This window comes from Halyomorpha halys, unplaced genomic scaffold, assembly GCF_000696795.3.
Source record: "Halyomorpha halys isolate HHAL.00 unplaced genomic scaffold, Hhal_1.1 Scaffold627.1, whole genome shotgun sequence".
NCBI classification, from domain to species: domain Eukaryota; kingdom Metazoa; phylum Arthropoda; class Insecta; order Hemiptera; family Pentatomidae; genus Halyomorpha; species Halyomorpha halys.
The window spans coordinates 538,915-551,143 of NW_027111080.1; the positions used below are offsets into that span (position 1 = coordinate 538,915).

General features: G+C 27.0%; 1 protein-coding gene across 5 annotated transcripts in view; it reads left to right on the forward strand.

The window, feature by feature from the left end:
- Window positions 1–11,983, forward strand: part of Sesn (Sestrin) — a 265,432-nt gene extending 253,449 nt beyond the window's left edge. For all 5 annotated transcript variants that reach the window (XM_014427229.2, XM_014427234.3, XM_014427232.3 and 2 more), the window contains 7 exons: window positions 1,938–2,120; window positions 4,417–4,600; window positions 6,719–6,821; window positions 7,657–7,813; window positions 8,132–8,322; window positions 9,865–10,009; window positions 10,604–11,983. In XM_014427229.2, coding sequence (XP_014282715.1) covers window positions 1,938–2,120; window positions 4,417–4,600; window positions 6,719–6,821; window positions 7,657–7,813; window positions 8,132–8,322; window positions 9,865–10,009; window positions 10,604–10,690 — 1,050 coding nt within the window. In that variant the 3' untranslated portion in view covers window positions 10,691–11,983. The remainder of the gene's footprint in view (window positions 1–1,937; window positions 2,121–4,416; window positions 4,601–6,718; window positions 6,822–7,656; window positions 7,814–8,131; window positions 8,323–9,864; window positions 10,010–10,603) is intronic.
- Window positions 11,984–12,229: the final 246 nt, after the last annotated feature.

The window sequence follows — 12,229 nt, forward strand, 5'->3', positions numbered from 1 at the left end:
TTAGCATATTTTGTGATAGCCGTTCTTATGCAGCTGCAGCTGAAACAAAGCTGGTCTAGAGAGCTGACCTGTGTCTTCATACGGATGTGGGATTGAACATTTAAGTATAATGTTCTTTGAGGACTAGATTTCGTTAATCAAAACAATTTGAGGATGAAATGACGATGAGTTGATGCAAACGGGGGAATTTTTTGGGGCGAATTATGTAAATAAGGTGTGCTACATCAATCTAGTAATTTATTCCATTCATCAACTCCCCCTATTCCTGAAATTAAATTATATTATTGTAAATTAAAATAAAATAATAATTCTAAAGATAATTAAATTAGTTAATAATAATATTAATCATATATAATCCATATCCATATCTGTCCACATATAATTAATTATTATTATTAATAATATATAATTAATACTTCAATCAAATGCATAAAATTAGATGTTTTGATGGAATAAATTAATTTTTAAAAAATTAATTACAAAATTGAAAATGAAATTCCAGATTACATTCATAGATTCATTTCAATGGACAAAACAACAACAAAAAACCTTACCTTCAATAATTCACTCTTTAGAGTATGGAAATTCTTAATTTAACTGCTTTTCATCTTCTTGTCTTGTCCACTTTTAAATACTCACAAATAAAATGCAACAAAATTCGAAATCTTTTTTTAATTTTTGAATCCCTTCTCCAATTTCTTATGGAAGCAACAGTGGCATAGTGTAGATTTTTCTACCAATATGCCACCATTTTATATTTGATAGTTACAGTACTTTACACTGTACACAACTATAATTCAAAACCCTTCTTCCCCAGATAATTGAAAATAAGAGTGGGGTGAACACCTTATGTTATGGTACAAACATATAAATGTTAGAAAAAATTTTTATTGATTTCTTATACCTATTTTACCCTGGAAAGCAATGTATGAACTATTTTTCCAAGTATAGATTTTTTTTTTCGCCTAAAATGTCACATACCTGTTTTATCAACTCTATTGTTTAAAAAATGGTACCCAATATTTTTAATTATATATCTGTTAATTTTAATTAACTACATATTATTATCAATTTAAACAAAACCTCAATTAATGATTGTTTTGACGGGAAATCTATGATAAATTTTCTGTGTGATCAATGACTGTTACAAGTATCAACAAATAACAAGTAAACCATCCAATTAACTATACTGCAGCTGATTTAAGATATTAGAAAATAAATGATTTATACTAATACGTGTGTTTATACTCATACTTCAATCACAATATTTCTGGCTTGTGTCTCCTTACTTTAGAAAAATAAGTGAATTTTATACAAATAACATAGAGTCTATTATTAGAAGAAAAGACTTTACGGAGAGTAGAAGGAGCATTTAATCACTTTGTGCAGTTTCAGTTAGCTGTTGACTTTTTCAATTTTACTGTTGCTAACTTTGATTTCTAGTGATTTTGTTACCTCTCGTGAAGTAACACCCAGGGCAAGCGCCCCTCTTGCCCTCTCTCACTATACCACTGGGTTGGAATTTAAAAAAAGAAATTTTCAAACATGAAAGTTGAGGGTGCATTGTAATATAAATCTAAAAAAATATATATATTTTTGAACAATGATGAAAAGGTATTTTCTGATGGGAAATTATTGAAATTCAAAGCTCATCTAAGGAAATTTTGGGTAACATTTACCCCCACTCCACCATGCTGTAATTTTATAATTATTTTATTGTTTTCTGTAATAATTATTTTACATTTACTACTATTGTTTGTGTTGCTTGAACTTCTTCTTTAAAAAGAATGAAAAGATCATAGTGTTTTGGATGAAAGGTCCTTTAGGTTTCAAAATTGAATAGATTTACTTCACTCTACTATGGAGTATTTTTAGAATAATTAAATATGAAATATTCTGAAGAAAGGTGAAAATTAATAAATTTTATTTTATTTTAGGCTGCAGGTCGCCACCAGTGTAGTTACCTTATAAATCACCAAAAACAGGAGTTCATCCTCCAGGGCGGTGACCAGAACTGGCTTAGAGGCCTCTCGCATATCCCACAGAAACTTAGAGACCTTTATGAGATAAATAAAATCTTAGCCCACAGGCCGTGGCTACTGAATAAAACTCACATACAGGTATGTTCATTAATTATTTGTTTATATGTTTTTTCTGTTTTGTTTTTATTAAACTATCTTTGTATTCTATCTAATACATAAATTTTAACCCAAGCAAAATCAGAAAATTTTGAATAAAAGAGTAATTATGATATGCTTTAATATTATAATATAATTTATATATATAGAAGTATTCCTGCAAGATATTGCATGAGATTTATTTCTAACCTGATGTTTTTGTAACTGAATAAAATTGGAGATACTACTTTTTACTATTTAATAAAAAAAAAACAAAAAAAAAACATGAGTTAATTTGCCTCCCAAATACTACACATACTACATATCAATGTCGGCATTGAAAACTTTATAACTCCATCAGTCTTTGAAATGCAAACGTAAAGAAAGTAGATAGATGTAGATGTATGAATGTAGATATTTTTAATATATTCATTACAAGGCTAGTGATATGTTTCTAAAACTATAGGAATTAAATCTGTGCCACTTTATACATTTTTTAAAAAAATATTTATTTCTTTTTCCTGTAAAATTTACCAAAATGGACATAAGAGAATCTGATTGCCTACCAGTGATATATATTTGTCAATAGGCCATATCTCTATTAAGTACAATAAGTTCTCTATGTTATCTGTTGCCATTGAGTCAGCCATGTGGTTTCGGGAGCCCTCCCAAGTTCATACAGCCTCATAAAGTGGGTACACTTAAGGTTTTGTATAGGTTTAAATTGTCGGTCGAGTGTGATTCTGACCAAATCACCTCCTTGCACAACCGTTGGTCTAGCGACAGTACTTCCTTACAAAGTACTGCACCCCTTACCCTTCGTAGGTTGTAGAAGTACAGATTTAATTTTTTTTTTATATTATTTAAAAAAAAAGTAGATATGAGAGCACTCAGTCAATTCTGTGAACTATTAATATTTTTTTCTTTAGCTGAAAATAAATTCCTTTTATCACAAAAAGCGATGGAAAAGCATTTATATTACTTCTTGTTTCATATTTTTCTCTTCATTGAAATTCCTATATTTTTTCAGAAACCTTCAAATTCACTTTATATAGGTTTGAATATATTATAAATTCCTCATTTCTTAAAGCTTGGATTTCTATTCCATCGATTCCTTATCGTAATAATTTGAAAAAAGAAAATTAATGAGGATGATAAATATGGCAACTTGGATGATGAAAGTAACATTATGACACGAAAATGCTGTTGGAGTACAGTTCCAGAGATAACATTAAATAGGTCAACTGATAAGGGAAAAATTATAAGAATATCAAACATGATACCCTCTGACTCTCATGTTACAAATAAATCAAAGTATAGGCATTCAATTTTTAAAGAATCATGGAATTGAACTTCAATAGTGTCTTAAAAATTTAAAATTTCTTTCCTTTTTCAATTTTAATTCATCAAAAATAAGATTATTTTCATGCAGTAATAAGTCTAAAATTTGCAGCGTAAATAGACAAAATATGTACAATAAAATCTGAACAAATATGCATTTATTTTATAATTTTTATTTATTTAAAGAAATTTAAATAATATGAAAGTCACTTAAATTATAACATAAATACTTCTTTTCTAAAATTATATTGTAAATGATGAAGTGAGGAAGACAAAAAGAGTAAAACAAAATTCATTATATGATTAGAAAAGGAGTATAACTATTAATGTCCTTAATTTTTTTTTTTAAATGTTTGCCAAAAATATTATGATATAAACAAAATGAAAATTATTCTCATTTTCTGAAATCCTACAGGATTAAAAAACTAACTATCTTAGACAATTTTTAATTAAATATACATTCTCTCTACCTTGTTCCAGAAGATCAAAAATATCACTATTTAAATATATTTACTTATTCGTATATAAAACCAAAAAGTAGGTTTGAATGGCTTGGAGGAAGAATGTGACAAGCCTCTATTTCGAAAACAATTAGAATTTGGCCAAAATGCTCATTTGATTCTCTATAAAGCTATTTATTGTGTTATTTTGTCTAGCACCATAATTCCAACATATTTACCATTAATATTAAAGAATATGAATGATAAAAGATGATAGATATGGATTTTAGAATTTTTCAAAACAGCTCGACTAAAACCTTTTATTATTTGGCTTATATTCTTGCTTGAGTCCATCATTTTTATTAATGAAGTGTGAACTATTCAAACTTTAGTTAATTTTTTTTTTGTTTAGTTTTAATTAGTTACTTTGATCTAAGTATTCAATTTTTGCTTCACACACAATTTATTGTTATCATTTTATTTTTTTAAGAAAAATTCATCTCTATGATTTTTTACAGAAATTAACGAAAGGATCAGACAGTTGGTCATTAGCGGAAGTTGTCCATGCAATAGTCTTGCTTGCTCATTTCCATTCTCTGTCAAGTTTTGTTTTTGGCTGTGGAGTGAATGATGAAGTTGAGGAGAAAAGAGAACCCAAGAACTTATCTCCTACTAAACAGAACAATGGGAATGCTAAACCAGGTAACATAGTTCATTAATCCTGTAATATGGTTTTAACTAATAAAGTAAAATTTTAATGAAAGAATATAATACAAACTTTTTTTTTGAAGGAGATGGTCAGGTTTGCGTTCAACCATCTTCAAACTAACTTACAGTCAATAAAAAAGTTATCAAAAACTATACACAATGTAATTAAAATGTACTGTCAACTATCTACAATTTTTATTAGTTCATAACACTGAATTTTCCCTTTCATTTCCAGAAATATTATTTATATGAAAAAAATAAACAAATAATTTTGGGGAAAATTGTTCTTCTACCATTGGAATAATTTACCTATCTATCTCAAAACATTTAGTGTGCACTAACAATCATATGACTCTTCAATGCATGGCTAGTGCGTTATATCATATTTCAATATCAAATTGAAAGGTTTTTATTTATTCTGATCCTAAAAAATTATTTCAGACGAGAGAATTTTGTGAAAATAGTTATGATAGGAAAAAAATTAACACCTATAAAAAATTAATAATTACTATTTATAGAAAATATTTGGTTGAGAGAGTTTAACCAAAAACTACCATAAATTATAAAATTCATCTAAAAACAAAAAAAAATCCCTAACTACAAAAGTTGTATAAACTTGGTTTTGATTCAATGCAATTATTTACTTCTTATGAGTTAGGCTGTGATAGTCCATAACTCTGAATATACATTTATTTTTTTTTAGCTGAAATTTTATTGAAAATGTTTGTTATTTGTAAATTAAACGAACTTTTAGAAATAATCATACTTCCTTTATCCATGGCAGTTTCTTCGTTCCCATTGTGATAATATAGGAAATACAATTAGCTCCATGTTCATTAGTTAATCTCTCTATGTTAATGATAATAAAAACTCCTAAAAAAAATAGTGAAAAGATATTATTAGAAGACTCAAAAAAGAAAAGAAAAACTTTATGTCTCTCATAACCATTAATAAATAAATAACAAGTCTCGGATTGATTTAATATCTCCATGTGGTTAGTCTTTTTCTTAGAACTATTGATATACGATATGCTATTTATTATCTAGTCTGCATTTATCTTTTTTTGATATTTTTTTCTTCTGATATAACAATAAATAAATAACCAGTCTCAGAGCAATGAAATATCTCTATGTGGTAAGTCTTTTTCTTAGACTTTAGATATTAGGTGTGCTATCTCTAGTTGTATTTATCTGATCTAATCATCTGTCTTGATGATGCCTGCATTGGTGAAACGTTGACTGCTTTGTCATTTAATGGTATTTGAGAAACTTGAGGTATTTTTTTTTTCATATCTCAGTAATATCCTAACATTAATTTATTTGTATTGTTGATATTCTCCGATTAAAAGTGATATACAACAGGAAGACGAGGCTTTGATAATGATATTATCTTCCTTGTCTCTGTTCCATAACAAACTACAAAATAATACTATTAGTCTTATAATTAGAAGGAGATGGTCAGGAAAAACAAAAATACTTTTCTTCTATTTATTGCTTGCCTATATTTCAAATTACAATTTATGTCTTCATCAGGACTGGTGTGATGGATAGAATATGGTACTCTACCAAACATAGGAATTTTGAATATTCAGATTCAAATTCTATCAAAACAATTCAAATTCCTTTGTTTTGTAGTGGATACCTCCATCCATCCCATCACACTCTGATGAAACCTGTATTGTGGGTAGTAGTAAATAGTTTAAAATTATATTTTTTTTTTTTTGTACCGCAGTCCTGACCATTTTCTAATTCCCTTTTGTCACCTATATATAATATTTGCCTTGTAGTTTGTATTGGGTACAATTTCGTTAACTTATATAGTGCTCACTTGTACTTTCCTCATCATCGTCTCTATCATGAAACAAAAAGTATTAATACTGGTACTTCGTAGTTTATGTACTTGTATTTATGAGCTAATACTATTAGGTTCATTATGAAACAGGACCCTGTTACATATTATTTTTAAAAGATTACTTTTAATTTAAATGATTTTTCATTAATTATAAAATTAGGTTATCGATAGTTGGCTGTAGGTATTTACATAACTGATATATGCTTTGAGGTATCTGTGAATGTTTACGATCAGGATGTTGACTCTTCATTATTTTTATAGGTGCTAACGGCTGGTCTGAAGTTGGAGTAGAAACGCTTATGGAAAGAATGAAATCTCTTTCTGAAAGGAGTGAAGAACCCAGCGAAAGTGAAAGAGCAAAAAGGTACATAATGATTTAATGTATAATATCCATAATTAGTAGTTATAGTATAAATAATTAATGTATAATAAGTTAGGTTATCTATATTTTGCTCTATAACACTATAGTGTAAACACAGGCTGTTGAGTTTTAGTTCCCCATCTGTTGACAGTTTGAAGAGAAATATTGTGTTTGAGGGACTCTATGTATTTATACTCATAACAACTATTGCAAAAAAAAAAATTGCTTATTGGCATATTGAAATTACAGATTTAAATATCTTGGCATATTGAAATAACAGATATTCCTACCAGAAATTGCTGTCCAGTCTATTAAATTAAAACCTGTACAACAAGGAACTATTTATACCAAACCCAAGTATACTTATTCATAACTTTAACTGATACTAGAACTCTAAATATGTTTATTTATTTAATGATTTTTAGTTGAAGTTCAATGATTGAAATGCCTGTTTTAAAAAAACTTTTTTAGAAGTTATGACATAAAATTGTACTAATATCAAAACTTTATAATTTATAATATCAAAATATTATAACATAGGTCTTTTATTAAAATGCTTTGAAATTTATATTTAATGCATAGTAATTAAAAAATATTTAATAAATACATTTTTTTGGTAATAAAAAAACACTTACTAAAAACCACCCACAGATTTTGTTTATAATCTAGTAATTGTATGGTTTCATTTAATTTTTTATTCTCTTCCAAACATTATCAAATATTCCAAATGTTTTGATTACCAACTGAAATTATTAGTTCACATTTGCTTATCTGTTATTAATTAATTTTATTTTGTTACTTACATATTTAATAACTAATGATTTATTTTATTTTATAGATTTGAGAGAGTAGAAGTGCAAGGAGTTGAAATTTCGTCTCTCGAAACGACACCTATAAAACCAAGTATAGGTCAGTTTGTAGAAGATCCATCATTCATCTATGAAGACTTCGCAAGACGAGATGAAACATCAGATATTCCTACCTTCAGAGTTCAGGTAATTTTGACTTTTTGTCAATTCTTCTGGTTATAGAAATACAATTTAATTTATTAATAAATATGCTACAGATAACATATATGAGTATCATGAGAAATTAATTTAAATTTAAAATCCGTTATATAAAAATATGATTTTAGAACAATAGATAACATAAAGAATTTTTTTTTATTTGTAAGCTCTAACAAGTCAAAATGTTATATTAAATACACATTTGGGTCAAACAGAAAAATAGCTTCCCTCTCTTCTCCTGTGCTGTTTTGAAATGAAGAGCCTTAATTATATTTTATAATTTATTGTATTTATTATATTTTTCAGGATTATTCTTGGGACGATCATGGATATTCTCTAGTCAATCGCCTATATAGCGATGTTGGAAATTTACTCGATGAAAAATTCAAAACCGCCTACAATTTAACATATTATACAATGGGAGGAAGAAAAGATGTGGATACATCTAGATTCAGACGAGCCATTTGGAATTATATTCAATGCATGTATGGGATAAGGTAATAAACATTCTTTTTCTTATCCTATTCTTCTTTCGGTTGTTCTTGTTAAAGAAAAGTTAATTATGTTTGATCGATAACATTTTTATTTAATATTAATATTAATTCATCAAAGCGCCATTGCCTTGTCAGCTATGTGTTATGTTAATGTAAAGTACAATCTTACTAAACTTAATGATTTGTTTTTTCAATAATGAACCTTTGCAATTAAACAAAGTAAACAAAAAAAAAAAATCAATGCTCCTAAATTTGAGATTTTACATTTCAAGGTTCAAAAATTCTGTCCATTCTCTGTGCACCGCCCACCCCATATCCTCAAGACTATTGGTCCGATTTATGTTAGATTTAGCACTTAAGTCACAGGTCACCCAAGGATGACATCGGAAAACATCAATACCATCTGTCGTCTCATTTCAAAATGGCAACCGATTTGAGGTTTTAGTCACTCATATTTCCGTGATTTATGAAGTTTGAAAAAAAAAAATTTGTTTTGAAATGATCATCCCAAATCCACTAAAATGAATAAATAAATAAATACTATATTTTGTGCTAACATTGTTGCTTTTTTTTTTTTGTTTTATAATTTGTGACACATCAAGCATCCTGTGCGATATAGATGCTGTCTTTAAAAACAAAATGACAAAAAAAAAAAGTTTTTCTATAAACTGTTGCCTAAAAAACCCATTAAGGATTTTGGTTGAACACCTTCCCCCCTCCCTCCCCTAAAAAAAAATGCTTCAGCTCTTTCTATTAGTTATTTTCAAACCTTTTGCTCTTCACACCTGTCATATTATTAAAATTATATGTTTTCCTATTTCCTATTTCCCCAGCTGTATACAACATGTTAATCATTATTATATACAAGTTTTTTAAAATTATATTAAAATTAACTAACTAAGATATCTTTCATTCATTTTTTGAGCAATTATTTTTTTATAGTATATTATAATGATATAACAGATTCATTTTTAAAAACACACATATCAATGTTAAAATTATATTTTTGAAAAATATAAAATCAGAAACAAATTTTCAATGTTCAGAAAAGATTTATGTGTATTGCTAATTTTTTCCCTTTCATCCACTACTCCTCTTTTTAATGTGATCTTAAGGTGAATGATTTCTTTCCTCAATCATTTTCATTGATATTTAAAAATTATTAAAAATGAATCACACTAAAAAAATAAAACCAAAAAAAAAACAAGAATGTTGTTCATAATGAAAAACAAAAATAGTCCTAAAGCTTTTCCTTCTTGTTGATACATTATCTGATTATTCCCATTAATATTACTGATTCTGACCTCTCCTAACCACCCTTTGTGCCTGAAACCTGTAGGGAGATTTCTGTCCTATTCCTTCAATAAGGACTTTAGTTTTTTTATAATAGAAATTTGGATATTAAGCTACAATAATTTTGACAATTACAATTGCTGATAGCGTCAATTTTTAGTAACTAGCTGTATCTACTAAATGTATTGTACCTAATCTGCTATTGTAATTCTGTTAACATGTGAATCACTGTTTTACATTGTTCCTTTTCAGGCATGATGATTATGATTATGGTGAAGTGAATCAGTTGCTCGAGCGCTCGCTAAAGGCATTTATTAAATCAGTGTGCTGCTTCCCAGAGAGGGTTACAAAGGTGGACTATGATAGGGTTCTCCGAGAGTTCAAACATAGTGAAAAGGTAAGGTTTCTTCTTACAATAATTATTATTTTTTTGACTTTGTTCTATAAACTTCATTATCACTTTAATTGTTGAAGCCAAATTAATTACTATTGTTCAAAAACTTGCTTGGAGGATTAATTCCGCAGTTTGATCAGTTGATTTGCACTAGTAATTAGTTGATATACCAAGTCTTTGTTGGAAGTATCTGCTTGAACCATGTTCAGTCATTATCTATATATACAAATAAATCAAGCAATTTTCTATTATTATCCTTTTAAATATATATTTATAAGGAACAAAAACTTTTATTTTTGTTATTATCTTCATTTTATCTATATAGTGTTTTTAAAAATTTATATTATTGTATTAATTATTTCTGACTATATTTTGTTATATATTATTTCTATCTCTACACTTTAAATTTCAATCTATGTTTGTAATTTATACCATATTTATGTATGTATTTGTATTTATATTTATATTAATTTAAATAGTTTGTATTCATAATAATGTAAATTATTTGTACTTTTTGTACATGTGTAACAGCTTTTATACTGTATAAATAAATAAATATAAAAAATAACAAACTTATCTCTTATTCCATTGTTCCAGGTGCATGTGAATATTATGGTCCTCGAAGCAAGGATGCAAGCTGAGCTACTCTACGCTCTCAGAGCTGTGATGCGTTATATGACATAACATTTTTTTTTTTTATTTAATAAGTCATCAGACTGTATATCACAACAAATTAAAAATTTTAATTTAAAAAAAAATATGTAAAATATTAAAACTGTATGTTAACCGAAATTTAGATATTTGTTTTTAAAATTAGGATTATATATCTATATTAAAAGAAAAAATAATTACAATTTAAAAAAATAGATATATATATTAACAAATTGTTTATAACTTTTATGAATTTATTCGCTAAAACGTCTATTGTGATTTTAGGATGTTATTACATACTTAAATGTCTTTTTGTACATAATTATGTACAATAGTTGTGCAAGTATGTAATAATTTTTTTTTCAATTGTATACAAGATTATATCGTCACCAATGTTGTTAATGTTTTTAGTATTATTAACTGCCTTTATTCAGTTCGCAGTTATTAGTCTATATTTTTCTTTTCTTTTCTTTTTTTTTTTACTCTGCAGTCATATATATAATTTTTTTTAGCCTTGGACTGAAATGACTGTATTGGTTTATATTTTGTAGATTTTATATTTCTTTACTTTCATTTTCTTTCTTACATGTACTCACTTTGTAAAAATTATGGTTAGCGACTGTATATTTTTGTACCGTGAATTTCACTTCACAATGATAAGCCAAAAATATTTTAAATATATATTTTTATACAACTTAGTCAACAAATTGTCTTGTTTATCGCTGACCATGTATGTTTGACAAAGCTTAGAGTCAAAGTAGGCCATGATCTCAGTATTATATTATTACAACCTGATTCCACATCAAGATTACGTTTCCGTCAAACATATTAATTCAATTTAAAAAGAAATATTCTTCAAAATTATCTCCTTTGGAATTTCCTCATATCTTAAGCCTATCTGTATGTTTAAAAGAAAATATATGTAAAATTATGAGTAATCAGTGTTATATAAGTGTTCTGTGATGTTTTTCTTTTTCTTTCTGAATCAGGATAGGATGTAGTTTTTAAATTTTTATGCAAGATGTTTAATGAAGTTTGAAATCTCAATTTCATACAAACGCATTGCTTGTGATAAATTTCTTTGTTAATGAAACAGTTTTTTTTATTTTTATTTTATTTTTGTTTTTTAATGTTAATAAGATAAAACAACTTTCCCACCTGTAGCCTTAGAGTTGTAAGTCAGGTCGTTAATTTTTTATAACCACTTTAGAAGTTTATGGAAAAGCCATTGGACAAAGAAGCTCATCACATTTTGTAGTTGTAAGTCAAAATAAGTGGTGTGACCAATAAATGTTGAAACTTTTCAATACACTTACATAAAATTTATTTATTTTTGTTGATTCATCCTTTTTCCTTATTTTCCTTATAAGTTAAAAAAAGAGACAAAAAAAAAATGAAAATAACAATTACATTCGAAACGCTATATCAATTTTGTGTAATTAAGTTTTCTTTGAGGTAGGTATAATGATCACAAATTTTAAACAAATTTACTAGCTTAACTGACATGAATAATAGTTCAAACTTCATAAGGTAATTTATAGTGATCAGACTTTGTATTGTTAAGAGAGAATT